The sequence below is a fragment of the Aspergillus eucalypticola genome, assembly GCF_003184535.1.
Source record: "Aspergillus eucalypticola CBS 122712 chromosome Unknown BO83scaffold_2, whole genome shotgun sequence".
Lineage (NCBI taxonomy): Eukaryota > Fungi > Ascomycota > Eurotiomycetes > Eurotiales > Aspergillaceae > Aspergillus > Aspergillus eucalypticola.
Window position 1 is genome coordinate 681420 of NW_020290276.1, and position 27683 is coordinate 709102.

A 27683-nucleotide genomic window follows, 5' to 3' on the forward strand; every position below is an offset into this window, starting at 1 on the left:
CTGCCGCCCCACAGCCGGAAGCCCAGAGGAAATTAGGATGAGGCGCCCGACCGGATTGACACTTGCGCATCTCTCTCGCTCTGCGGCTGTGAGCTGATCCCCTTAACTTTCTTCCTCCCGGCACCAAAGAGGCGAGATCAAATCCCGTCCGGATGGGGTTTATCGTGTCGCAAATCCCAAAACAAAGTGAGATGTCCGCTCGGATTCCCCAAAAGCTTCATCATCAATTGACGAGGGAATGTTTGGAAGTTTCTCTACACGGGGAACTGTTTACTTTTCCGGGTCCGGCTTTTGCGGTGGAGCAAATCTCAACTTTCTCTGCCGCCCCGCGATCGGATACGCAATCATATTTTCCTGGCTAACCGGCCTGCTTTCCAGTTTGTTCCCTTCCTACTCGGGCAGCATTACTATCCTTGGGAACCTCGGTTGGGTCAAACTCGGCACACAAAGCTTGGTAACTTGGTGTGGAATCCATGGATGGATGGCCTTGAAGGGGAAGGGGGACAGAAGGTGGATATGCGAAGATAAAGCGGGAGCTTCTTAGTTCCCATCAACCACCCAGCAGGATCGGGTCTGACGACATTAATTCCCCCCTCCACCCAGCGCAGGACTAGTATCGTGAGACACATTACTGGCGGCAATCCTTGCTGAAACCTCGTGGTTGACGTAAATTACGAGACGAGGCGCTCCCCTAGTGGGAACTGGGAACACCGTTGCCTTTACCATGTTCGACCAGGGCCATCGTAGTGTAGTTCGTGGACCCTGAAGGCGATTTGTCTGATCGCCGTTCCGATACCCGACCAGGCACTAACAGTTTGAGACAGGGGCTCTGCTAGTGGTGCTTGGTAGTACGTAGTCAACGGGCAGAATGAGTGCAAGCCAGCATAGTACTAGTATGTTGTCTCCCTTAAACCTACTGATATTCGTAGGTTAGGAGTTATTCAGGATACTATGAAGTCCGATCATGAGTATGGATGCATTTAGTGTTGTGATAATGTTGAATACTAGTAATAGTAATAAATTGTATTTATGTGGTCAAAACATCCTCCGTGAAGAATATATAATTAGTGCTTCAGAAGAGCCGAGACAATACCGACTATCACCAGCACCTTCGCCAACGAACCATCAGTTTTCATATCCATTAAATGCTAGAAACATGACTCATTTGCCATTAGTTGTTGTAAGACCATAAGTACGAAAATTAATCGAGAAGGGAAACAGATAGCATATCGCGGTCATCAAAGGGTGCCAAGCAAAGCCATAGACTTCCACATCAGTTAGTATAGGAAAAGTCTATCTTTGGCGTCTTGGACAACCCATTCTAGCCCTTCATGCAGATTCTTTCCTGTCATCGCACTGCAGGGTAATATCGTCCATTTATGTGTTTTGATGGAATCCAAGCCAAGCCGCTGTGGACAAGAACATCAGTCAATAATCGCTGAAATACACGATATGAAGAGCCCAAAGCGAGAGAAGAAAGAAGAGCCGAAGAGTATGAACTTACTTGTCGAACCTCATTCTCAGCCATACATCCCTCAACTTCGCTCTTATTCAAGAAAACCAAGAGACTTGCTCCCATTAAACGCTTTTGTGACGGTTAGCCCGGGACTGGCAAAACTCTTCTTAGGCGGGCGCAGCGGTGCCGGCGGGGATGGCAACGAACCTCTTCCAAAAGGAGCCCGGCAAGCTCATCTCTACAATCATCCACTCTGAGACGGTCGGTCGCATCAACGACCCAGATTAATGTATCAGTCTTCTCAAAGTAGTTTTTCCAATAAGATCGGAGGGTCTTTTGGCCTCCAACGTCCCCTGATGGCCGGTGGTTAGTGGGGGCTGGGCGCGGTATCAGTGGTCGACATCCTTACATATGTTGAGTCTATATCTGCGTAGAAAGTCAGCGAGTAACACTGGTAGATAATTGAATTTAGATAGTCATACCCCTGGAAATCTATCGTCTTGATGATAAAACCCAATGTCGGACTGACAGTGGTGACATCTTCATTCATAATCTGCTTGACGATGGTGGTCTTCCCGGCATTATCCAGACCTCTGTGGGGATGGTTGTTAGTGAATGTATTCGTTAGCTGTAAGTATCACTTGGGTGAGACTCACAGCATCAGGATTCGCATCTCTTTATCCTTCAGCCGGGCTTTCCTCAAAATGGACAACATCTTTACTGGACTTTCAGTGATGTCGCAGTTTGTTGTTGGGGTAATTGAAGAGGAAAGAAAGATTGTGGACCAACGACAAGCTCGATATAGATCCCGCTCACGGTCGAATGTACTACACCTCCTTCACATCACAGTAAGACATCATAGGCCATGTGTCCCATGCACAACCAATAACAACTTTAATGTAGTCCTATACTCTTGTATAGTAGCATTCCCAGTACTGGCTTTTCACTCCCTCACTTTTCACAACAGGAACAAGAAATGTGAGCAGAGTCATTGCAGATATCAAATATCTGGAATAGCAATGCATTTCTTTCACGTAGACATAACAGGCAATCACTTAATCCCAGCTGATCAAGATCCACCATGTGCACATAACGTGACATTAAGGAGGTATCGAAAATCGTTAAATAGTGCGCACATCGCATACGCCTCAGTATGTCTCTGTCCACAGGAGGGCAGAGTCTCCTCATCCTCATCCGTACTGTCACTTAACGACAGAGGCAATTTGAAAGGTTAGAAGACAGCATCTTCTGTTTGATTAGATAGAGTCCTGTGATTCAGTCTTCTCAGAGGCTTCTAGCAGCAATAAGTGCACTCAATGTCAAGTAGGATCCTCCTCGCCTAACATGAACAACCTTGGGAGAGGTGATGTGAGTGATACTAACCTACCTCACTGTTAGAAATGTCACAAAAGAACAACTATGACTATGACAGCCCAGAATTATGGGCGCGAATGAAATTGACACGTGATAGTGTATCAAGCGCCTCGATTTCCAATAAATACCGGTCTCCTGGATACCGGCCTTCGCAACGACGACGTGCCGAGAATAACAGTACCACTTCACCTCTACGCAATCCGGTGAGTCCGAGTCAGGCTGAAAAGATGCAAGCGACTGGCATCAGATCGACAAATAGCACTGCAGTCACAGTCACTCGTAAAGCACACAAGGCGATCGCCACGGCGATTTCCAAGTGTTTTAAAGCACCTGAGCCGGTTGAGGCCACTAGCCGATCGCCTTTGAATGAAAACAAACCCCCCTCATCACCCAAAATCTCTTCCAAAATTACTGTCAAGCTACCTGAGCCCCTGAGCAGATTGTGTGACAGTTCTCACGTATTGCCATCCAGATCCATACCATCCCCCTACATCCCACCACATATAAGACAACACCAATATCAGAATCCCGACCAGCACATCCTCCCCAGAAACAAAGGAGGTCAAGGGACCGAGCAGAAGAATTGGAGAAACACCACACTTTCTTCTCACCCTCCTCTCATTTCACACGCCGCGAAAGCACCTCTGAGGCCAAGTCAGTTAACATTCACTCAAAATACTTCGTCTGGCTCGCCACATCAGCTTGCTCTCCCTGGTAAGCGATGAATGCCGCTTCCTCCGTCTTGACCATGGAATGTGCTAACTGAAACCTGAGAAGCTGATAAGGGAAAAATGTCGTCCAGTGATGACTCGGATTATGTCGTTCTGCGTAATCCTAGAGCTGAAACATTGCAGCCTCAAAATCAGGATGCTCCAGGACAGACTGGAATAGAGGCCGGTGGCGGTACCCCTCTTGGGGGCAGCATTCACCAGCCAGCGCGGGAACCTTCCGAGGAGAAGCAGCCTACTACCCGTGCTGAGCTGCGAGCAGAGATCAAAAGATTACAAAAGGAGGAACTTGCGAAGATTTATCAAAATCTATACAAGGAGGAGATCGAAACGGCTGATGCTGAAGTAGTAGCCAAATGCCGGGACGGCCCAGGCGTGGACCCAAAGTCGGATGTCTATAAGGAAATCGAGGGATATCGACGTGTGCGTCCAATGGAAGAAGTCGACTTGAACGTCGCGGCTCTCTCTATAGTCAATGATCTGGATGACCAACCAGAGGATGACCGCCTCGATAACCTCGAGCAGATTCGTGACAGCTTCATCGACGGCGATCGTCTGGCTTCACTGTGGGATGCATACGAAAGACAGACTTTCATTTACCCTAACGTCATTAACAACCAAGTGACACTATCTCCTAAGCCGACTGAGGCGCAGACCACCTTGCAAGCCAAAATTCAGAAACCAGATGCCCATCCGTATGTCTCGCGAGGTAAACCCCCTACCTTCCCACCCAGCGCATATCAGAAATGGCGAAAGTATGACCACTTGTGTGATTGGTGGTGGGCCCCTCCTATGCTTCCGTTTTACGATTTATGGCTTCAGAGATTCCGTTCTTGGCTCGACGAGACAATTCAGGATGCCTATTACGCAGACATCTACCACATGGGCTATTTTGATGGCACCGCCCATCCAGATGGTGTTAAGACATTTATCGTCCCGAATCTACCAAAGGCTACCACAATCCTCAATCCCAACGATGAGCTAGCCCATAGACACAGACACGAGACGGCAGCAGGTCTCAGCTACAACTATGTCATGCACAAAAAAGCCGAAGCAGAGCTAGAGGAGCAGAGACTAGCTTTGTCGCGCCGCATGCAACTTGAATGCATGGCCACCTTGCCGCCAAATCCCAACACGCCAAGGGCGAACATTTATCTCAGACCGGCACACGTAGGAGACGCCAATCAACTCCTCCCCATTTACAACTGGTACGCCCAGAACTCCTTCGTGAGCGTTGACATCGGAAAGTTGGAGCCAGGGGACATTCGGCAGCGCATCCAAGCCGCCAAAGACGCCCGCCTTCCCTTTATCGTTGCCGTGGAGCGCGGTTCAGGCAACCAGAGAGAGAATATCTTTGGCTACGCCACTGCTAAAGACTACACCGGCTCGGAAACCAGTGGTAGATACACCGCTGAGTTGGAGTTATTCGTCATCCCAGAGCAACAGCGCAAAGGCATCGGAAATTGTCTTATGGACAAGCTCTTGCAGGTATGTGATGGAAATCACAGAACCAAGGGCGGTTATGATTTCTACCACCATGGTCTCAGTGGGTACAGCCTGGGAGGACGTCGCGAGTTCGCTCGGCTGATTCTCACATTTACCTACGTTCCCGAAGAACGCCAGTCAAAGAGTTGGGTCCGGGATTGGCTGGCGAAGAACAACTTCGAATTGCAAGGACGCTTGTGCGGAGTCCGCGCAAAGAATGAAAGACTGTAAGTGTCTTATCTGCTTCACTAGGATTATGGTGATGATATTCAGCATTCAAACTGACTGACAACAATTCTAGTCTCGACGTTGCGTACTTTGTCAAGAACAACATTTTCGCTCTCCCATACCGATAGTCTGGTCCGGACAAGCCTGAAAGACGGTACCGAGGACTGTTGGAGATCGGAGTAGTAGTCCGTGTTTTCTTTTCTTTTCTTTTCTTTTTCTTTTATTTTTTTGTGATTTTCTTCTTTATGATATTCTCAACACAACAAGGATCCCTGCAGGACCTTGATAATGATCAACCTTATGACCGGCTTATGCGAACGGACCTATGTGTTGGAACACAAACAAAACAACAAAAACACAAAAGCATATGCAATAACACTGAAAAAAAAAAAATGATAAGTGCACACAAGAGGAAAGCCGAGGCACCATAAGCGGCGCCGGACGTCAGTTTACAGTGTATAGATTATCTACAAGCATGCAGATAGGAGCTTTCTTACTTAGTGACTTAAGGAAATTGAAATTAAAATCTAATTACTTGTAAAATGCACCCAATGCATAGCTAGTTAGTAGACCTGTTTACTAGCAGTAGATAGAAATCTAAGGGAGTGGATCCCATATCGATAAACGATGCACCAATCACCACCTCCCCGACGCCAGTAAGCACAACATTCTGCCATCGCAAACGGCGTCCACCGCCTTCGAAATTTGAACTTTTTTCTCCATCTTTATCCCGATACCAACATACATAAAACATACCCATTGAATTGGAACATAAGGAGGAGTGCTTTCTTTCTCCTCTTTTTCTTTTTTTCTTCTCTTTTTGATTCTGTTCTTTTTTTTCCCCTCGGATTTCTGTCTTCGGTGACATTCACGGAACAACCAAGTCTACAGAAAAACAAGGGAAGAATTCTTTCATTCCCTCCCACACGCCAATCATGGCCGGAACGAAAAAGCGCGCGAACGCCGACGACGACTTCGTGCTCACATTGTCGGATGACGAGAACGACACGTTAAATCAGTTTGAAGAGGAGGGTGAGGGCGACGATGGTGCACTAGCCTCCGGGTCGAAAACGAAGAAGCGCAAGAGAGATGATGCTGCGGCGGTGCAGCAGGAGAAGGGGAAGAATAAGAAGATGAAGAAGCAGGAACAACAACAGCAGAAGAAGCAAGTGAAGAAGGGGAAGAATGTGCCTGTTGAGGAGGAGGAAGTGGATGAAGAGGAAGAAGACGAGGAAGAGGATCAGGGTCAAGATGATGGCGCGCTTAATTCGGATTTCGAGTTCGATGTTGGCGGTGCTGCGACTGAGGTTAGGGATTTCGATGGGTGGGAGATTAATGGTAATGAGGATGGTAAGGGTGGGGATAAGAAGGCTGTGGATATTGATGATATTATCTCGAGGAGGCAGGCGAAGAAGGAGGCTGAGTTGATTCGCAAGCAGAAGAAGAAGCAGAAGGAGGCGGAGGAGTTTAGTGAGTTGGAGGATGATGATGAAGAGGATGGAGGTATGGAGGTCGACTTCGAGGATGACGAGCTGCTTGCGGAGGATGGGTTCGGTATGGGTGTTGATGGTGAGGCGGAGGAGAGCGACAAGTCCGATGCGGAGGATGAGGAGAAGGAAGAAGGGTCTGATGAGGAGGCCGAGGGCAGTGATGACGACGAGGAGATGGATGAGGAGGATGATGATGCTGCTTCGGATAACGACTCGGTTGCTACTCCTGTTCAACACCCTGATGATGTTGCCTCTGACCGGGACTCGGACGACGAGAGTCAGGTCGACGCCGAGGAGGAGGAGAAGCGCAAGGCTTTCTTCGCTCCTGAGGAGGAGAAGACTTCGGAGTCTGCTATGGCAGATGCGAAGCGCTCGTTCCAGGAATTCAACCTTTCTCGTCCCATTCTTCGTGGTCTCGCCGGCGTCAATTTCTCGAACCCCACACCCATTCAGCGCAAGACGATCCCCGTGGCTCTCCTGGGTAAGGATATTGTCGGTAGTGCTGTTACTGGTTCCGGAAAGACTGCCGCCTTCGTTGTCCCTATTCTCGAACGTCTGCTGTTCCGCCCACGCAAGGTCCCGACGAGTCGCGTTGCCATCCTGATGCCCACCCGTGAATTGGCGGTGCAGTGCTACAATGTCGCTACGAAGCTGGCGACGTATACGGACATCACCTTTTGTCAGCTGGTCGGTGGTTTCAGTCTTCGCGAGCAGGAGAACATCTTGAAGAAGCGTCCTGACGTGATCATCGCCACCCCCGGTCGTTTCATCGATCACATGCGCAACTCGGCCAGTTTCACTGTTGATACTCTGGAAATTCTGGTTCTGGATGAAGCTGATCGCATGCTCGAGGACGGTTTCGCCGACGAGTTGAACGAGATTCTCACTACGATCCCCAAGTCGCGCCAGACCATGCTTTTCTCTGCTACGATGACGGATACTGTCGACAAGCTTATCCGCGTCGGTCTCAACCGCCCTGTGCGCCTGATGGTCGACGCCAAGAAGAACACCGCTGTGACACTGGTGCAGGAATTCGTGCGTCTGCGTCCTGGACGTGAGGACAAGCGACTGGGCTACCTTCTCTACCTCTGCAAGGAGCTCTACACTGGTCGGGTGATTGTCTTCTTCCGACAGAAGAAGGAGGCGCACCGGGTGCGGATTATCTTTGGACTGCTGGGCTTGAAGGCTGCCGAGCTCCACGGTAGCATGAGCCAAGAACAGGTATGTCACTTTACTTCGGTCTCTAATCCCCTGATATGATTGATGATACTAACTTGGGTTATTTTCCAACTACAGCGTATCAAGAGTGTCGAAAACTTCCGTGAGGGCAAGGCGGCGTTCCTCCTGGCTACAGATCTGGCATCCCGTGGTCTGGATATCAAGGGCGTGGAGACAGTCATCAACTACGAGGCGCCGCAGAGCCACGAGATCTACCTGCATCGTGTCGGTCGTACAGCGCGTGCGGGCCGCTCCGGTCGGGCATGCACCATTGCCGCCGAGCCTGACCGTAAGGTGGTCAAGGCGGCGGTAAAGGCGGGCAAGTCGCAAGGAGCCAAGATTGCCAGTCGGGTGATTGAACCGGCGGTGGCGGATTCCTGGGCGGCCAAGGCGGAAGAGTTGGCGGAGGAGGTGGAGGAGGTGCTGTCGGAGGAGAAGCTCGAGAAGCAGCTGGCCCAGGCGGAGATGCAAGTAACCAAGGGAGAAAACTTGATCAAGCACGAGGCGGAGATCAAGTCGCGGCCGAAGCGTACGTGGTTCGAAACGGAGCGCGATAAGAAGGCGGCGCGGAAGCTGGGCGCGGCGGAGCTCAACGGGCCCGATGCCGGCCTGTCCAAGAAGGAGAAGCAGAAGCTCAGTAACAAGGACAAGAAGCGTCTGGATGACTCCCGCCAGCGCCAGGAAGCTGGTTCTGGCTGGAAGAAGGGTCGGGCCACACGGGAGAGCATGAAGAATGGACAATTGCCTAAGGCTAAGAAGGACAACAAGAAGAAGGGCAAGAAATGAGGCAGACGGTGACGGGTCTAGACTCAAGGGATCCTAAAACAAAATTACTATTCGCATTAGCATATTGTGGATATACTGTATAGATATTTCCAATTTTTCTGCTTAAGACTATTTACGATCTTCTACATAGTATAATTTTCCCTTTCCCCCTATTTCCTATATCCTATTTGCTATTTGGTTATGAATCTATTCCTTCTGGTTTATTTGGATCATAGGAGCGGCTGTCGACGGCTATCGGCGGAGACAGCAGGGTGCCTGAAGGGCGGCGAGGGACTCCGGTGTCGGCGAGCCGAGCATCAAGAGGAGGGAGCGGAGAAGCCGATTGCCCTTGCAGTTCATCCAACCAGCCAACCGAGTTGATCACGGGTGGAGTGGGATTTCGTACCAGATTGCTAATTCTCGGCCGGTGATTGATTCGGGGAAAAAAAGAGAGAAGACCCATTGAGTTGCCAGGGGAGGGTGCAATAATTCTTAGTATAATTTACGTTTGTATGTAACATGATGGGAGAGAAGTTGAATGAAGAGGGGAACACTGGCTGGTACCAAATCAGAAGGCGATCCGCCATCCGCTGTCGGCGCAAATTTCGAGGGCCAAAGGCGGCGAGCGTCATTCCATTTGACTCATGGCGGCCACTCGCCCGTCGCCTTTAAATCCTACCCTTTCTTCCTCTGCGTCACCGTTTTGTCTGGCTCCCTCCCCGTTCCTGGTTTCATTTTAAGCTTCTCAACTTTTTTTTCTTCCTCATTGCAAGAATCACTGTCCTGTCCTCTCTTCTTCCGTGAGGTGATTCACTACTAATATATCTACAACCTCTTCATCACCTCCTCCTCCTCCTCCTCCCCATATCTTCCACCCGCATTTCCTCTCCTCTCATTTCCCCGCTGCGGATCCTCCCGCTTCTCCTCCATCACCATGCCTATGTACGTCTCTCCCACTAATGCTGAATTTCCCTCAATTATGGTGGTGTCTGCGTTAAACAGATGCTTTTAATTGCGGTCATAATTGAAGTTGATCTTCGTCCACTGACTGACTCCATGTTTCTTCAGGCTCAAGGACCCCTCCCAGAAATACAAGCGCTTTCAGCCCCTCCATCTTCCCGACCGCCAATGGCCCAACAAGACCATCGACAACCCGCCCCGGTGGCTGGCCACCGATTTGCGTGATGGCAACCAGAGTCTGCCCGATCCTATGGTAAGTTTATTACATTGAGCAATGGGGAGAAAATTAGCATAACCCGGCTGACCACTTCTCTCTCTTGTGAAACGTACAGGATGGACAACAAAAACTCCGCTTCTTCAAGATGCTCGTCGACATTGGCTACAAGGAAATCGAAGTCTCTTTCCCCTCCGCCTCGCAAACCGACTTCGACTTCACCCGTAGCTTGGTCGAGACCCCCGGTCTGTGCCCCAATGATGTCTGGCTTCAGGTCCTCTCCCCCTGCAGAGAAGATCTGATCCGTCGTACGGTCGATTCCCTGAAGGGTGCCAAGAAGGCTATTCTGCACATCTACCTGGCTACCAGCCCCTGCTTCCGTCGCATCGTCTTCAACATGGACAAGCAGAAGAGTTTGGAAATGGCCGTGCGCTGCACCAAGTATGCTCGCTCAATCACCAAGGATGACCCGTCGACTGCCGGAACCGAATGGCACTTTGAGTTCTCCCCCGAGACCTTCTCTGACACTGAGCCCGAGTTCGCTGCTCAAGTCTGTGAAGCCGTCAAGGAGGCGTGGGAGCCCACGGAGAAGGACCCCATCATTTTCAACTTGCCGGCCACGGTAGAGATGTCCACCCCCAACGTCTTCGCCGACCAGGTCGAGTACTTCTGCCGCAATGTCTCCGAGCGCGAGAAGTACGTCGTGTCCATCCACCCCCACAATGACCGTGGCTGCGCCGTTGCCGCTGCCGAACTCGCCCAGATGGCTGGTGCCCAGCGTGTCGAAGGAACCCTGTTCGGAAACGGTGAGCGGACGGGTAACGTGGACTTGGTCACCTTGGCTCTGAACTTGTATACCCAGGGTATCTCCCCCAAGGTGGACTTCTCCGATATCAATGCGGTCATTAAGGTGGTCGAGGAAAGCAACAAGATCCCCGTCAACGAGAGATGGCCCTATGGTGGTCAGCTGGTCGTCTGCGCCTTCAGTGGCAGTCACCAGGATGCCATCAAGAAGGGATTCAAGCTGCGCGAGACCGCCGGCCCCGATACCAAGTGGGAAATCCCTTATCTACCCTTGGACCCCGAGGACATTGGCCGGAACTACGAGGCCGTCATCCGTGTCAACTCTCAGAGTGGCAAGGGTGGTGCCGCCTGGGTTATCTTGCGCAGTCTGGAGCTGGATCTCCCGCGCGCCCTGCAGGTCGAGTTCAGCAAGATCGTGCAGCGCAGAACCGAAGAAGTCAGCCGCGAGCTGCGCCCCTCCGAAGTTGTCGAGCTCTTCCAGGAAGCCTACCACCTCAAGTCCAACCCCCGCTTCAACCTGGTCGACTACAACATCACCACGGATCGTTCGCAGTCGCCTGCGCCTCCTGAGCCCGGCAAAGCCCTCAACACCAAGAACCTCAAGCGTCGCTTCACCGGTGTCATCGAAATCGACGGCATCCAGCACGCCATCACCGGTGTCGGTCCCGGTGCCATCTCCTCCCTGGCCCACGCCCTGGCCACTCTGGGCATCGATCTCGACGTCGTCGACTACAAGGAGCACTCCATCGGTCTGGGTCGTGATGTCAAGGCTGCGACATATATCCAGTGCACTGCAGCAGGCAGCAAGGAACAAGTCTGGGGTGTTGGTATCCACCAGGATGTGGTCCAGGCCAGTTTGATCGCCCTGCTCAGCGCCGCCAGCTCTGTATGTTCTCCTCAACTTTTAATTCATCTATTGAGAATCACCCCAACTAACATTACTCTCCTAATAGTTCCTGACCAGCCGCTCCGGCTCCCCCGCTCCCTTCCGCCCCATCCGCTCCAACACTCTCACCGACGACGACCTCCAAGCTCTGGAGATGCTGAACGGTCCCAACAAGCCCAAGGTTGACATTGAAGCTCTGACCCAGCAGGCCGAGAGCCAGTAAATCGTTCATCTTACATTAGCTAGCATACATCGGTTTCGCTGTCGTCGTCATCATCATCTTCTACGTGCATTATATCTCGGGTCCGTTTTTTTTTTTTGGCCTTTACTTTTTTTTTTTCTTTCAACATTTTTCTTCTCGGGGTTTTTGGGAAGAGAAAAGTACGAAAAATGTGTTTTCAAAGGAAAGACGTATATATACGGAGAAGGAGGTGGGAATAAAAGGGAAAGAAGACGAAAAGAAGAGAAATGAAGATAGGAAGAATTCTGCTTCGATTCGTACAGATTTAGGAATGACGTGATATGAATCAAAATTTTATTTAATTTCAATAGCTTATGGTGGCATAAGTGTTACTTCCATATTTTCCCCTGTTGCATTTGCTTTTCGTATGATGTTGGACTCTTAACTCTTAGTAACAGCCTGGGAGTCCATGTGAGTCACTACAAAGGAACAGTCTCGATCATTGATCCATGTCCTATTAAGTTGTACTCCTCTTGGGACAGAAAATTTCAGCATGATTATATCTATATAGGATGGTATTGTAAGAAGAGCTAAGCTACTACTGCATGCCTATATGATAAATGTAAATATGCGAATGGGGATGCGGGGGGTATGTATGTACACAAAAAAGGAATCACAAACACATTTTGCATATCGGTCATCATAGATGGAAGGGGGAAGGGGAAGTGGGAACGACAAGTAGGCAGGTATATAGATAGCCATTTTCTACCTTTTATGGAAAAAGGGAATAAAGTGCATGGGCCATAGGAGAAGACAACAAGGTAGCGACTGTGTATAAAGGGGAAGAATTTGGAAGAGGGTGATCATGCAAACGTGTAGCCGTGATTTTTTCTTATCGGGGCTATGCAAAAAGACAAGCAGTTAATAGGGAAATGGAGAAGAAGATGATAAAAGAAAATGAAATGCTAATCTTACTTCACCCTTGCTTATTAGGCATCAGGGAGCTGTTAGATGGTGTGTGCTTTTGTTGATGCTGCTGCTGCTGCTGCTGCTGCTCATCAAGTATGAATGTATGTACTAGATTTGGTTGCGGTGGAGGCCGTGGGCATCATCGTATCCCAGATTGGCCTGGTACATGAGAGCTTCTTGGGGCCAGTCGCCGGTACTTCCCTCCATTGGATCTGCGAGGGGTGTGCGGTTGTAAGAGTCGGTCCGAACAGGGTAGCTTCCATTGCTCGGGGTGCGTTGCGGCGCATCGTGAGCTGGGACATTGGTTCGGTAGGGGAGGCTCTCGGGCATAGGACCGTGGCCAGCAGACTCGGTCAGTGATCCTGCTGTGGCCGAGTTGGCAAAGTCACCAAAGTCGAAGCCAAAGTCGGGGTTGCTGATGGTCGTGGGGAGTTCTTTCCGTGGCACAGCGGGAGCCCCGTTCGTTGAGGCGCTGGTCGGCCGGGCTGGCTCTGCGATGTGCGGGACGGAAGGCATACCACCTTCGGGCAGGGTGCCAGTAGGACTGTGGATGCTTGGCTCTGGGATAGGGGGATAGGAGCCCATGGTCGCTTCGGAATGCTCGACCAGAATTGGAGCCGGGGAGCGAGGCATGAGATCAGGATCCGGTACGACGGTGGATCGCCGAGTGCTGTTGCCCATGGTGCTTCCGGGTTTCGAGCTGCGGCTGACACGATGCTGAGGAGCTTCAGCAAATGGGTGCTCGGGGCCCTCTCCGTCACGGATGCTAAACTGAGCAATGGTCCGCAGCTTCCGAGTAACCCATGACGCCAGCACCTTCCCACGTTGTTTCTCACCGAGACGGGACCGAGGGAAGTCTCCGTGTGAAACAAATGCCACGATATCAGCGATGACCTGGTGCTCGTTGAGGATGGCGTCGACAATCACAGGGACCAGAGACGCTAGATAAGCCTTTCTTGTAACCTCGACAACGACCACGATCAAGCCTCCAGCTTGGAAGACAGCACTAGATAGACGGATTAGTAACAGGCATTTGAGAGTCGAGTATGGCCGAAACTTACCACCCCCCAGATACGATATTGCGGTGGCATCGCTCCACAGAGTATTCGATGTCCATCGGGAAGTGATTCAGACCATTAACTTCGAAGGTTTCACCAATTCCTCCAAGAACAAACAGCACTTGCATCTCGACAGGCTGGCCACCGGGGCCAATGGGTCTCGTAACTGTGTGAAGGAAGCCAAGATCACCAGTACGCACGTAGGCGACGTTGGGATCGCCATCCATAACCCGACCATTGAAACGCTCCATATCGAAATCCTGTTTGGAACCGTAAAATGACTTGGCGCAAGCGTCCGACTGAATCCAAATCTCACCATACTCGCCGACGTGGGACAGAGTGCATGTCTCTGGGTTCACGATAGCTATTTGCGTATTTACTGGGACCATACCCGAGTCTTGAATGACAAGAGCAGTGGGATCGGTGTCTGGATCCACGGGGCAGATCAGTCCACGGCGCAAAGCCCTGATGTCGAGCCACAGCTCAACAGGCTCGATGCACATGTAGGATCTGGTAACAACCATGGGGTTGAGGACGTGGGAATACACGATGTTGATGGCAGTACGGTCCAAGCTGGCAGAAGCAAAGTGGAGGCGCACTTTCTGGTCTGTAATCACGTTAGCGCTACAGCGTCTGACTAGGGATGTTAATTGGAAACGCACAAATATCGACTCTTGGACGGCCTTCGGCTGAGATCATCAAATTCTTCAGCTCTTGCATCTGGAAGCCCTTGCCAGCCATGGCACTCATTGCATAGTCCAGCATTTGGCTAGTAGCGTACGTGTCCTTGATCTTATAGCGTGAAAGGGTAACGAAGAGCGTCATGGGGTTCTGCGCAAAGTCGACAGGCGATACAAGGTAGGTTGGCGCTCCTAAAGCCAGCGTTAGCCCTGCAAACATCGTAGTCCACGGTATAGTTCCTTCTACTTACCAACGTAGATACCCATCAGACAGGTATGAAGGAACCCCAGGCCCAAAGTACTCCGTACGCTACCAAGCACCGGCCTTGAGCTAGTCATCTGGCAGGTCTCTTTCTGCACCTTGCACATGCCCATGATTGTATCGTGACCAATATGAACAGAGATTCTCCTCTGGTCCGGTGTCCAATAGGTCCACACCATAGCTGCCTGATTCGCACTCAGCCAGGAGCTCTTGACCGTAAAACCGAGGTCCCGGCAGCCATGCGACTGCTTGGTAGGCTTTGTAGTGTTGTATATAGCTGGGACACCGATTCGGAGTACTTGCGCAGACTGCTTGATGTGCTGCGAGACGAGCTTCTGTCTTAGCACATGGTCAACATCACTGTTGACAATGATGGCCTTCACATGAAAATCATTAATGACGTGGAGGAAAGCCGGAGCATCTTCGGAGAGACGGTTCTGATCAATGGGGGCGAGGGGGATGGCAACGACACCCAAGCAGAAGCACGCATGTACAGCGTAAACGTATTCTTCCGAATGAGTGTACATCAAAACCAAGTGATCTCCAGGTCGGACCTTAACCTTGTTCTTCAAATGCATTGCTACGGCAGCAACCTTCAGGTCAAACTTCTTCCAAGTGATGCCCTTGCCTTCCTTTCCTCGACCGTCGATGGAACAATAAGCTAATTCTTCAGCTTGCCGAGAGACACGCCATTGAAGAAGGTCCACAATGGTGTTGAAGTTGTTGAGGGGCGTGGATGTGCGATCATCCATGACTACGTCACGGTAGTCAACGCCCGAATATTGCTTGTCCTGCAAGGCGAGCAGTTCTTGCCTTGACATCAAGGCCAGCGGAGACCATATACCACCGACTGGGTCAACCCCAACTGGCAAGTTGAGGACGGATCGTTCAACACCGAACTTGACATGCACGCACGGCAGAGTTCCAGAATCAAACTCCTTGCGGCAAAGCATGTTACCGATCTCCTGTCTCCCATTCTTCGTAACACGAGGAAGGGTGTTAGGAGCTGTGAGCAGCACGCAATAAACGCGCAAGTGATGCTCCTGATACAGCACTTCCATACATCTCTCGGCAAGAGATTCAAGAAGAACAGAGTCCAGTTGCCGTGGAGGACCGCCTGATGTCGTCGGTGCAGTTGATGCCGCATATGACTCCAATACAACAATGGGAAGATGTTCTTCGTTGACAAAAACATCGAAAGCTGTGCAGTCATGGATCTTGGGGATGTTTTTCAAAATACTGACGATCATGTGTTGGACAAAGAAATAACGATGTTCGACGATTTCTTGCCCGTGTTCTACCCACTCGACCTTCTGACGCAACCGGTCCTCATAGAGACCTAGCACGAAGATTTTGCCCTCAATGACACAGCCAAGTAGGCCTGTGCGAAGGAATTCTGGCTCAACCAGGATCGGGGTTGGATTCCCTTCTTCGAACTTATAAGGACGTGCATGGAAGATGGCTTCTGTGTGTTTCGGCAATGCCCAAAAGCCACCAGATAGAGACGGGGAGTCCACCCAGATCTCGCCGATGACGTTCGAAGTGCACAGCAGGTTGGTCTCAGGGTCGACGACAGCCAGTGTGGCATCAGGAATGGGATAGCCGAAGGAGCCAACACGCACGGCGTTGGGCATGGTCCCGGCGAATTTCCTAGCCTCTTCACCCATTGCCAAGACCACAATTTCGTTGCTCTTGAGAGCCTCTTTGTCCAGAAGGACCTCACCAAGCCCAGTCTTTCCTTGCTCTTGCGGGGCTGGCGTAGGAGCACCTCCTCCACCCAGTAAGCTACTGCCAAAACCACTGTTGTTATCAGCCTTTCCAGACCTTTTCTCCTCTTTCTTGCTATCTTCGCGCTCAGCTGGGTCCATCTCATGCGTCAAGGGACAGCCCATGCGCTCTTCGCCACCAAGCCAGTCTCGCATACTGATAACCATGCCACCGTGCTCGGGAAGACACAGCATGGGCGCAACGATTTCTCTGGCCCTCGGGTTTCTCATAGGTCTTAACCACCGATCTGCAAGTATTTCATGGAACTCGGGGTCGACGGTGAGTGTATCTATAAGGCAGAGCTTCACTGTTCCGAAGTTTGGCTCTGAGTTTTTCTTGTAATGCCGTGTCGCCATTGGATCTTGCTGGTAATTGTAAGCGGCAATCTTCAACCCCGGGTAGTCTGCAGCCATGATGGTTGCCCTATATTTCGTGATAAGGTGGGCATAGAGACCCGGCGTCTCGACTGCACGGTCCTCTAGCCAGACAGTAGTATGACCACCATATACGGTCATCAAGACGCCGATAATCATACCAATGCCTTGTCGAGGGTCGAGGTAGCTGATGATCGTTTCACCGCGCGGCCGAGCCATACCCGAGGACATAGGTACAGTTGAAACAATTGCGCTGAGGCAAGCCATTTGATGCATGATTGTCCGGTGGCTCATGACGACACCGCGGAGGTCGCCGGTTGGCGCCCTGGCGAATTCAATATACGCCAGATCTGGAACCACAAGGGGTGGGGTATCGTCCTTCTTCTTTGGATGATAGCTGCCAAATTCATTGGTCTTCCACCACTCTACTCCCCGGGGCCAATTTAGCTTCTGGGCCGTGATGTCTCTCTGGAAACTTTTTAGGTTATTCTCTGTCGTTAATGCCAGATGTGCTTGAGTTGAGGTAAGAACCAGGTTGAGACTCTGGTAGTCCTCAAGACTATTGATGGGGACAGCAACGACGCCGGCGATGAAACAACCCATCAGTGCGACAGCAAATTCGATGACCTCAGAATCCCGGTAAATCAACGCCACGCGATCACCACGATAGAGGTTGCTTTTATCACGAATGACCTGCGCCACCTTTTCAGCGCGACTGGCTAGTTTTTCCCATGTGATGGAAGCAATTTCTTTGCCCTTTTGGTCCAATACCCAATATGCGGGCTGCTTTCCATGTATCCGCGCTCGATGCCGGAGAACGGCGGGAATGTTGTCGAAGTTCGACATTGGCGTATTCTTGTCATGAGGATCCTGTACGGAAAATGGAATGTCGCGAGGCTCCAGTGGTTGAAGGTGAGCAAGTGCCGGTCCATGAGCGAGTTCAGAAGCGGGGATCAACGGCGGTGCCATATTCGCCGTAGGGGAGAACGTATCCGACTGAGAGTAGCGGTGAAAGCCACCACCGTAGCTATCCCTATAATCATCTTGCTGTTGGCCGGCAAAATCAGAGAAAAACCCCTGCTGGGAGTCGAGCATTGTCGACTGTCGCGTGACTCCACCTGGCGGCATATCATAGGCTCCGATAGGCTCTTCGTAGGCATCGTGGTGATAGCCGGGGTTAAATGCATAGTTTTGGCTCAGAAGTGTGGCTGTACGTGAGCTCTCTTGCATGGGAGGTGCAGGTTTGTTCTTCGGCAGAAAAAGTGAATCGTAGGAGGCTGCCGAGGGGGCTCGATCAGCGGGCAGCAGCATGCTCTCTCTATCATATGAGCCCTGTGTATCCCCACTAACCCTGCGCTCATATCCGAGACTTCCGTTGTTGTAACTATCACGCCCATTGGCAAAGGACTGCGACGAGTCGCCCAGGGTTGTGGACTCCGCCGTTGGGGGTCGGACGTTGAGGATGGCTTGTGGAGGATGGGTTGAGCTTGTGAGTGATGAAGTTCCATCCCTTGACGTGGGTGCGCCGAAATCCAGCTTCATATTAGGGCCAAAGAACTGCGACAGGAGAACGGTGCGCCGTTTCTGGTATCTTGAAACTAAGTTAGTCCCAACCGTCTATTGGTATATATATTTGAGCCGCCCGCACGGGCGATCAGGTAGACCATTTGCTAGGGCTAAAGTTTCACACTCAAATCGATAGTTTGTCTGAATACAGATAAAGACGAGTTTGCTTACCCCTTCTCCGTAATATCACCTTCCTGATAAGCAGTGAAAGGTTAGTTGGATCTGTCCACAGAACCGCGAATCTGCGGGGTAAAACTATAGGTTGCCAGGATTGCTTCCATACCTCCAATTCTTTATCAAGGTCGCGCAGAGCGGCGTGAAGCTCGGGATTATCGTCCGCCATGATTGCAGAAGCGTTGAGGGTAGACAAATCGAGGGGCTTTCATTCGAAGGCTCGGGGATGCTGAACGGCCAGGGTAAACGGCACCCTCATTGCAGGGTCCTTTAGGAGGGGGGGGGAAAAGAGGGAGGGGTCAGAAAGAGGCTGAGAGGGGGAACGAGAGACTTCGGAGAGTCGAGCAGCCCCTTGCGATGTCCCAGTAGATGGATGGGGAATCCGGGAGTTTGTCTTGTCGCTTCTCCGCGCCTGATGAGCCACAACGTCACCTGCCGCGGCGGCTAGGGCCGGTGAGGCGGGCCGGGCACGCAGAATGTGCAGCCAATCACATGCTCAGATGGACGTGCACCGCCACGCGTCAGGAGGAGAAAGAGCAAACAATCTCCGGCATCCGGAGAGCACGAGGATCGTCCGCTTCACACCACGAACAGGTGGATGTCGACGGTCTGCACCATCCTTCTGGTACTCGGACCTGAAATGACAGCGTTACACCTCATTCCCACATATCTCATCCATCCAATCTGACTCGGGAATATGTCTCGCTACGCCCCTGTGTGTTACTTGATTATCCCGTTTGTGCCTGATATCTTACGCCCTCGGTAGCACAAGCCAGTGTGCCTATTTTTATTCGATATCCTCCGCAAGCCCGCTAATAACGCTCCAGCTGTCGCCGCTTTAGCGGCAAACCAAAATTTGGTGCAAGAGCGGTTGTGGACATCGTGCTAAAAACACTTAGCTTCTTTAAATGAATAACTAAACTATGATGGTGCCATTAAGACACCTGGGTAGATGAGGCCATCATGATCTCTCATATCCACTACGCGTGCTAACCACCTTCGAATGTTCGACCGACGACGCTATCTCCATCCTCGGTATTGAAGACTCCGAAATCAAAAGAGAGTCTCCGCTGTACTATTGGCTTGTCAGCCCGTGGTGGGGTCGTCTACTGCTGTTGGTCCCGGCGCCAAGGTTCTCTCAACATCAACGTAGGGCAAAAAAAGGAGTATGATCATCCAAGTTCATGTCATTCACTTACCTTTTTATGATGGTCAAAGGATATGCCTAAGCCGTATGCCAAGAGTACTCAGGTTCTCTATCCAGATAATGATCAGAGAACTCCCCTTGCTACTAAAGCAGACCGGAGACATTATTACTGATCGAATATAAGGAGAGAAGCAGCTGGAGACAATAACGGGAGCTCAGCTATGCAAAGGTGCCACTCTTTATGCTGGTGACAGCTTAAGGAAAAGTCTTTATTCAAAGATTTCGGGCCGCATTTCTCGCTTGTGGGTCTCGGCAATATTGAAGAGTTTACGGAAAGGATTGATCGTTTTGCGTAAGAAGTTGTCAAGCTTGCTCATGTGATGCATTCTCTCAGTACTATTATGCCTAGGCAACAGATCTAGCCCGTTTTCCACACTTAGCTGATCATAATCTTCAGAGTCATGCGAGAGACAGAAGGGCAGTTAATCTAAAGCTGTCCTGATATGAAGATCAATCGAAGCCATCTAGCTTGTCCTTTCACAGGAGGCTCTTGGGCTAACTACTTCATATGTATAATACTTGAATCAGTATATCTTTATCGAAACAAAGCCGTTAATGGAGGATAAGTCATTCTTGATATACTTCTGTTTTATTGGTGTTCCCCCGGGGATACACGACCTCACAAGTGCAATGCATGTCACTATACAGAAAGAAGTCGGGGAACAGTGCATGTAATAGCGTTCCAGCTTCAGAGTTGCATTCATTGATCGAAAATTCATATCAGAGTGAAAAATTCATCATACTACTAATGTTGAGCCGAGCTGCTGAGAGCAGGATACGGGTTCCCAGAAGGCCCACCCACATAGCAGGCGGCATGCGCGACCCAGCTTTGAATGTTATGTTTCATCAGGTAGTTTCATGACCAGTAACTAGTAGGACTAGATAAGTGAAGTAATAACAACACTTTAACACCTGCCGCAGTTCCCTGAATTGTTCGCATCTAATTAAGATAATAGTATGTCTTCTCGGGCCCCTAGGCTTTACTGTACGCTCTGATATATCACTATATTTAGCACCTATATAGGTGAAAACATTGTACTGGAATCACGAATAGGACATGTCTTGTCCAAGCAATGTGATAAGCATCTTGTGTGCTTTATATTTTTTGCTTTCCATAATGCGCTATGCAAACTAGCCTATATGAGGCGAGGCGTCCGATAAATTCAGAGATAAACCATTGTTGCGTATCTGCATAATACAGAGAAGTCAACGGAAAACATCTAGTGCACATTGAGACCCCTTGTGGGTGTATGGCTTGAATAAAAAATGGAGGCGGAGAGTCAAAGTGAGCGCCAAATACTTGCGCTCTCCCTCAAAGCCGGTTAGATGTCGTGCAACGCTTACTATCTCGAAGTAAACGATGTCTCTGAATGCATATAGATAGGCCGGGAAATTTTCAACATAGTCCGTAAACCATGGCTGAAGATGAGAATTTGATAAACAGCTGATTCGGTGTCCAAGATATCCTTCGTCAAGATGGACAATTCGAACAAACTGGACTAGCGTAAGTGATGACAACGTAACCTTATTGCTTGGAACTCCGCTTCGTTGCATACAAAAGTATGCTCACTTTTTGAAAGTATCCGGCAGAAGACTGATGACTGTCTAAGATTGCATCTAGATCCATGTATGATATGGCGGGTTGGAAGCGGAGCATTGGTGAACAGTATTGTAGGGGCATCCAGCGCTAGTCCTAGTTTGGGATAGGGTGCCAGAATCCAGATGTGACCATCACATGACACCACCCGCGCCATTGGCGGTCAGTCCTGCCCTAACCCACCACCCGCTAAGCGAGGCGCACCTCGAATTTCCTTGCGCTCAGCGACACATTTCAGCCGCCCGACTGTATTCGTCGACGTTGAAGGATCACCAACGACACCGTCCGCCACCTACACGTATCCCTCCCTCGGCAACAGGTGCATACGTCGACCAAAATGTCTGAACACGGCGAAGTCGAGGTCGAAAACCCCGCTGCGGCCTTCCAGGTCCTGCCCAAGGAGGCTATCGCGGAGATGGGATCCGTGAAGCTGTTCAACAAGTGGAGCTACGAGGATGTTGAGATCAGGGACATCTCCTTGACGTAGGTGCTCCCCAATTCATCGCGATTTTGATTGTTCTACGAGCATGGGTTTTGTGTCGACGGGTGGAAAACGCCATTATCTGTTGGGAGACAATGGACTCGACATGCACGGAGGAAAACGCACGACAAAAATGGGATATCTGCGAAGGGATTCACGATGGAAAAAAAATTTTGCGAATTGGCACAGAAACGAGATATGCTGACTCGGCTTCACCTTCAATAGCGACTACGTCCAGATCCGCTCCCCTGTCTACCTTCCTCACTCCGCTGGCCGCTATGCTGCCAAGCGTTTCCGCAAGGCTCAGTGCCCCATCATCGAGCGCCTGACCAACTCCCTCATGATGAACGGCCGCAACAACGGAAAGAAGCTCATGGCTGTCCGCATCGTTGCCCACGCCTTCGAGATCGTACGTCACCTCTCATATTCTCCAATGCCTTCTGCACGCAGAACGGCTAGGGAACGCAAACCACAGAACCAGACACGGAAAACTAACCGGGTAATCCTTTGTAGATCCACATCATGACCGACCAGAACCCTCTCCAGGTCGCCGTTGACGCTATCGTCAACTGCGGTCCTCGCGAAGACAGCACCCGTATCGGTTCCGCTGGTACCGTCCGTCGTCAGGCCGTCGATGTGTCTCCCCTCCGCCGTGTCAACCAGGCTATTGCCCTCTTGACCATCGGTGCTCGCGAGGCCTCTTTCCGTAACATCAAGAGCATTGCTGAGTGCCTGGCTGAAGAGCTCATCAACGCCGCCAAGGGTTCCTCCAACTCCTACGCCATCAAGAAGAAGGACGAGCTCGAGCGTGTTGCCAAGTCCAACCGGTAAAGTGGGAATTTTGGGCGTATTCTCCGTTTGGTCCTGGTTTTGCGTGTACTGGAGTGGACGGGGGGTTTATTAGGATTCAGTCGATTTGCATGCATCTGCGCGACTGTACATACCTGAAAACAGTCACGGGAGGGAGCGAGATCCTAAAAATGAGAGAATCGGACGGCTTTCTTCTACAGTAGTTGAGATGCGATCATGAAGACCTCTGGCTTGTGAAGTCAATACCTTTATCTATTTTTTTACACGAAAAAGATTTCCCTGTTTCAACCATCGTTCCCCTGCCACCTCCGATGTGGCGACGAACTACGCAAACGTAGACTCAAAACACCTTCATGAACATGTCAAGGAGCACAGAGAAAGTGTTCTAGATTCCCAGTAGATTACAACCCGTAAACGCTTTATATTGCAGAGACCATGATAATCAGAGTCCCTGTGCAGAAGTGCCCGTGCTGGCAAGTCCCAAGGACTGGCTGCGGCTTATCGATAGGCCAGACCCGTCGCTGCGAAAAAAAAATGTTCGGGGCTCTGTTATCGGCCCTGGCAACCGTCGCCCGCCTTTCTTTTCCCTCAACCACCCACTTCATCCCCTCGGTTTCACCACTATAATACGCAAAGATGGTGAAAAGAAAGTTGGGAGCCTTGGAAAAGGTCGAGGCTGATCTGTAAGTGATCTTATACCGTCGCTGTGTGGCTACGGACCCCCTCCCCAAGACGAAGAATTTCGCCTGTCGCTAACTCACTGCTTCTCATAGGCCCAACCTGCAGCACAAGATTCGGAGAGATCCCAAGTATGTGTTACTATGAACAATGCGATTAGATGCCAATAATATCAGAATGGCTTGCTAACTGTCGCTTACTGGTGAAGATCCTACATTGAAGACTTCCGCGCTCAGCACTACCAATATGAGAGTCACCGGGAAATTTTCATGACCGCGCCTTCGTCGACCACAGAGACGGGTCTGATATCTCTTCGAGAATTGATCGACTTCATTGCTCATGTGGCCGACTGCTATCCCGAGATTACGAAGGACTTTCCTCAGCAGCTCATGGATATCTTGAGCCAGCACCATCTGATCCTTCAGCCGGAGTTGCGCGAAAAGATCGTCGGTAGCTTGGTGCTTCTGAGGAAGAAGGAATTGTTGGACTCGGCGACGTACGTTTATCCATGGACTGCCAGATGCGCATGTGGCTGGTTGCTAATTGGCATCATATCTCCAGATTGCTTCAGACTCTGTTCCCTATCCTTATTTCCACCCCCAGCAAGACCCTACGAGCTCTGATCTTCCAAAAGATCCTCATGGATCTTCGTCAGGCCAATGCGAAGACCACGAACCACAAGCTTAACCGCACCATGCAGACCGTCCTGTTCAACTTGGTGACGTCGGACAGGACTTCTTCTAAGGGCCTTTGGGCTATCAAGCTTACGCGCGAACTGTGGAAGCGCCAGATCTGGACCGATGCCAAGGCTGTTGAGGTCATGAAGGAAGCCAGTCTGGCATCGAACGAAAAAGTCATCGTTGGCGGTGTTCGCTTCTTCTTGGGTGGTGACAAAGAGCGCGAGGAAATGGAAGATGAGAGCAGTGACGAAGAAGCCATTGACTTGGGGCGAGTAAAGCATCAAGTCGGCATCAACAAGAAGACCAGAAAGAAGTCCCGTGCGGTCGAGAAGGCCAAGGCAACCGTAAAGAGGAGGGAGCGCAAGAAGAACCAGCCGCATCCTCTGAACTTCTCCGCTTTGCATCTTCTCCACGACCCCCAGGGCTACGCCGAGTCCTTGTTCTCGAAGCATTTGCAGAGCACCAAGTCCAAGCTCAACTTGGATCAAAAGCTCATGGTGCTCCAGCTGGTGACCCGCCTTGTCGGATTGCATAAACTGCATATCATGCACCTCTACTCCTACTTCCAGAAATTCCTGACTCCCCGTCAGCCATCCGTCACGTCGTTCTTGGCTTCGCTGGCGCAAGCGTCACACGACTTGGTCCCCCCGGATGACCTGGAGCCCTTGGTTCAGAAGATCGCAAATGAGTTCGTCTCGGAAGCCTCTGCGTCTGAGGTCGCATCGGCCGGTCTTAACGCTATCCGAGAGATTTGCGCACGACAGCCACTCGCCATGAATGAGACCTTGTTGCAGGATCTTGTTATGTACCGTAAGAGTAAGGATAAGGGTGTCATGATGGCGGGTCGAGGTCTGCTCAGTCTGTTCCGGGAGGTCAACCCTGAGATGCTCAAGAGACGGGACCGCGGCAAGGACGCTTCCATCGGCCTTAAGGCTGGAGAGAGGAAAGAGAAGCGCTTCGCGGAACAAGAGGCCGGTGGCATTGAGGGTCTGGAGCTCCTGGAGAAATGGAAGGAGGAGGAGCGCCGGAAGAGGAGAGCTGAGAAGGGCTTGGCTTCTGATGCTTCTGATGATGAGGAGGAAGGCGAGGAGGACAACTGGGCATCCTGGAATGTGGAAGATGATGAGGACAGCGACGACTCGGGCGACTGGATCAATGTGCAGAGCGACGCTGAAATCGACATCAGCGATTCCGAGGACGAGAAAGACGGACCTCCCGCCAAGAAGGCCAAGTCCAGTGAAAGCAGCAGTGATGATAAGGCGGAGAAGAAGGAAGAAGAGAAGGAAGAGTCTGCTGAGGCCAAGTTCTCCAAGCTTGCAACGACTCGCATTCTCACCCCGGCTGACCTGGCTAAGCTCCAAGAGCTGCGCACTGAAGCCGCCATCAACTCACTCGTGCCAGGCGCGAAGAAGCGTGATCGTGACGATCCTCTGACGGCCGAAGAGATCGAGGGCCTGGCTGCTCTCTCTGCCGGCAAGGCCACGCGCGAGGAGCGGATTGCTCATGCCAAGGAAGGCAAGACTGATCGGTCTGAGCATAAGAGTATAACGGCCAAGCGCAAGGAGCGCAAGCAGGATCAGGGCAAGAGTACGACCAACAAGGAGAAGGCGCGCAAGAAGAACTTCTTGATGACCCTGGGTAAGGCCAAGAGCAAGAACAAGCGGAGTTTGGTGCAAACCCGCGCCGTTCTCAAGGCTCATCATGATCGGGCCAAGCGGGGAGGTCGCAGAGGAAACATTGGTTAAGGTATATATGGTGATACCCTATCGTAGATCTATTGTTTCGTTCCATGTTCTAGTTACTGTTGTATCATCGAGCCTCTTGGTTCATCTCCTTTGGATGTCCTAAAAAGCGTGCCTTTTTGTATATAGAGCTCTTCTGCAATGACCGAACTATTAGACATGTTCTAGTAACTATCTGCACTCCCCACAGTGCTAGTAGGATGTACTCCGTACTTCAAAGACTATCTCAAATATTCTATGTGCACTTCCATCAAATCCATGAAATATGGAGTAGTTCCATGTCAGGCCCAAAGAGGATAAATTGACAAGTGACACGTGCCGGGCGCGTCGTGGCGCGTCGCGTTCCGTGCCTCAGGTTCTTTCCCTCCCCAGCCTCTTTCTTTTCTCTTCCTTTCCTCTTCTACTATTAGAGATTCTATTCTCCCCCTCTCCCCTCCACAGCCCTTGCATTTTCTCTTAATACATCGCACATTCCGAACTATATTTCCTGTCAAATCAGAAGCCGTCCTTTTAGACCTAAGTGGTCCCCCACGAGCATACAAACAGACTAGACCACTACAACTTCTCCACTCCCCGCATAGACAAAAGTCCCGTCTGTCTCTATCCAATTCAGTCCAACATGCCCCCTTCCCTCCAGTCCCCCACCACCATCAAGGCCTCCGACCTGGCCTCCAAACGCAGGCGCTTTCAGCCACCAATCACTAGCTTCTTCTCAACTACATCTACACCTCCCTCAGAAGACAATGACAACGTGACCACCGACCGCACCCACCACCTCTCTCACAACCACTACTCCGCCGCAACCTGCTCCCCCACCCCCATCGTCCCCACCAAAGTCCAAGCCTCCCTCCTCTCCGTCGGCATGCGCGTTCGCAAATCCGTCGCAGAGGGCTACAAGACTCGTTTGGCGAAGCCCGACCCCAGTTTCTCCGAGCTGGCTCCCTACAGCGGCATGCGCAGTCATTCCGCACCCATGAACCTTATCACCGATGACGAAGGCGACGCTTTCTCCCTCCCCTCCAGCAGTCAGGAGTCCAACGCCGGTGGTCAGAAACGCTCTTATGACATGGACTTTGACCTCGACGATAGTGAGGACGATGACGTTGCTGCTTCGGGTTTGGATCTATCTACACACAATGCTACTCTCATGGGCCGAACCATCCTTGCGCCCAAGTTGAATCAGCAGCGAAGACGGTTCGTGGCGCTGCGTAAACATGCCACTATCTCTGAGGGCATGGGTATGGATATTGATGACTTTGAGGAGGCTTCCTTCTTGCGCAGTCGCGAGGAGGTAGATACGGAGTATGGCTCTGTGAGTCGAAGCTCGGAGATTGAAATGGGTGGGATCTAAACGTGTTGTTACTATTGCTTGGGGGTTTATTTTTTTCCCATTATTTCTCTCGTCGTTTCTGGAATATCTTGTTAGCCGGAGTTAACGTGGGTTGGGCTGGATTTGGGTGGTTGTACTATTATCTGTTGTGCTTTCCGTTTGCGTGCAATGTTCCTTGGGGACACAGAGTGCCATAGGCTGGTTCTATGTGCTGGAAGACAAGCCGGATGGATGATTTGATGCATCATGCATACTGTTCCTTATTTCTCCCGTTGTGTTTCTTTGCCCTGTCTGTCTGTCTAATTTTCTATGCATATTCTTACTCGACCTCTGCTTGCTCTACATGCCTGTTGTTTGTTATCAAGCACCCTGTACATATAACCCGATTGCGATGACTCTACCTGTTCAACCTTCCTTGTTAGGCTAATACAATAGCCAGCACCCATGCAGCAGACCTGAATCCGAACTGCCTGAATAATAAATCAAAGAAACTTCCACAAAATTATGAATGAACAGTCA

At 50.9% G+C, this 27683-nt stretch overlaps 8 protein-coding genes across 8 annotated transcripts; 6 read left to right on the plus strand and 2 right to left on the minus strand.

Moving 5' to 3' along the window:
• Nucleotides 1-1277: 1277 nt before the first annotated feature.
• BO83DRAFT_352442 (ADP-ribosylation factor-like protein 2) lies at nucleotides 1278-2171 on the minus strand (the record flags this gene model as incomplete). Its single annotated transcript, XM_025528991.1, has 6 exons — nucleotides 1278-1409; nucleotides 1505-1585; nucleotides 1664-1809; nucleotides 1866-1882; nucleotides 1939-2049; nucleotides 2113-2171. The coding sequence occupies 6 exons, from the start codon at nucleotides 2169-2171 to the stop codon at nucleotides 1278-1280; spliced, it is 546 nt and encodes a 181-aa protein (XP_025392703.1).
• Nucleotides 2172-2856: 685 nt separating this feature from the next.
• On the plus strand, nucleotides 2857-5399 carry BO83DRAFT_449534 (GNAT family N-acetyltransferase; the record flags this gene model as incomplete). The annotated part of the gene is made up of 3 exons (XM_025536754.1): nucleotides 2857-3484; nucleotides 3608-5270; nucleotides 5345-5399. 3 exons carry the CDS (start codon nucleotides 2857-2859, stop codon nucleotides 5397-5399), a joined length of 2346 nt encoding a protein of 781 aa, XP_025392704.1.
• A 619-nt stretch (nucleotides 5400-6018) lies between these two features.
• Nucleotides 6019-8820, plus strand: drs1 (putative ATP-dependent RNA helicase DRS1). The gene is made up of 2 exons (XM_025528992.1): nucleotides 6019-7982; nucleotides 8058-8820. The coding sequence occupies exons 1-2, from the start codon at nucleotides 6207-6209 to the stop codon at nucleotides 8763-8765; spliced, it is 2484 nt and encodes an 827-aa protein (XP_025392705.1). The 5' UTR covers nucleotides 6019-6206; the 3' UTR covers nucleotides 8766-8820.
• Nucleotides 8821-9463: 643 nt separating this feature from the next.
• On the plus strand, nucleotides 9464-12040 carry BO83DRAFT_413645 (2-isopropylmalate synthase). The gene is made up of 4 exons (XM_025534502.1): nucleotides 9464-9686; nucleotides 9813-9957; nucleotides 10037-11608; nucleotides 11676-12040. The coding sequence occupies exons 1-4, from the start codon at nucleotides 9679-9681 to the stop codon at nucleotides 11829-11831; spliced, it is 1881 nt and encodes a 626-aa protein (XP_025392706.1). The 5' UTR covers nucleotides 9464-9678; the 3' UTR covers nucleotides 11832-12040.
• Nucleotides 12041-12726: 686 nt separating this feature from the next.
• Nucleotides 12727-18808, minus strand: BO83DRAFT_449540 (putative AMP binding domain protein; the record flags this gene model as incomplete). Its single annotated transcript, XM_025536755.1, has 6 exons — nucleotides 12727-13764; nucleotides 13820-14423; nucleotides 14479-14688; nucleotides 14748-18490; nucleotides 18637-18659; nucleotides 18749-18808. The coding sequence occupies 6 exons, from the start codon at nucleotides 18806-18808 to the stop codon at nucleotides 12867-12869; spliced, it is 5538 nt and encodes a 1845-aa protein (XP_025392707.1). The 3' UTR covers nucleotides 12727-12866.
• Nucleotides 18809-21671: 2863 nt separating this feature from the next.
• On the plus strand, nucleotides 21672-22804 carry BO83DRAFT_374531 (40S ribosomal protein uS7). The gene is made up of 3 exons (XM_025530222.1): nucleotides 21672-21926; nucleotides 22150-22333; nucleotides 22438-22804. Exons 1-3 carry the CDS (start codon nucleotides 21781-21783, stop codon nucleotides 22753-22755), a joined length of 648 nt encoding a protein of 215 aa, XP_025392708.1. The 5' UTR covers nucleotides 21672-21780; the 3' UTR covers nucleotides 22756-22804.
• Nucleotides 22805-23333: 529 nt separating this feature from the next.
• BO83DRAFT_352456 (SDA1 family protein) lies at nucleotides 23334-25980 on the plus strand. The gene is made up of 4 exons (XM_025528993.1): nucleotides 23334-23417; nucleotides 23508-23543; nucleotides 23621-23908; nucleotides 23974-25980. The coding sequence occupies exons 1-4, from the start codon at nucleotides 23371-23373 to the stop codon at nucleotides 25835-25837; spliced, it is 2235 nt and encodes a 744-aa protein (XP_025392709.1). The 5' UTR covers nucleotides 23334-23370; the 3' UTR covers nucleotides 25838-25980.
• A 289-nt stretch (nucleotides 25981-26269) lies between these two features.
• BO83DRAFT_374534 (uncharacterized protein) lies at nucleotides 26270-27658 on the plus strand. The gene has a single exon (XM_025530223.1). The coding sequence runs from the start codon at nucleotides 26454-26456 to the stop codon at nucleotides 27183-27185; it is 732 nt and encodes a 243-aa protein (XP_025392710.1). The 5' UTR covers nucleotides 26270-26453; the 3' UTR covers nucleotides 27186-27658.
• Nucleotides 27659-27683: the final 25 nt, after the last annotated feature.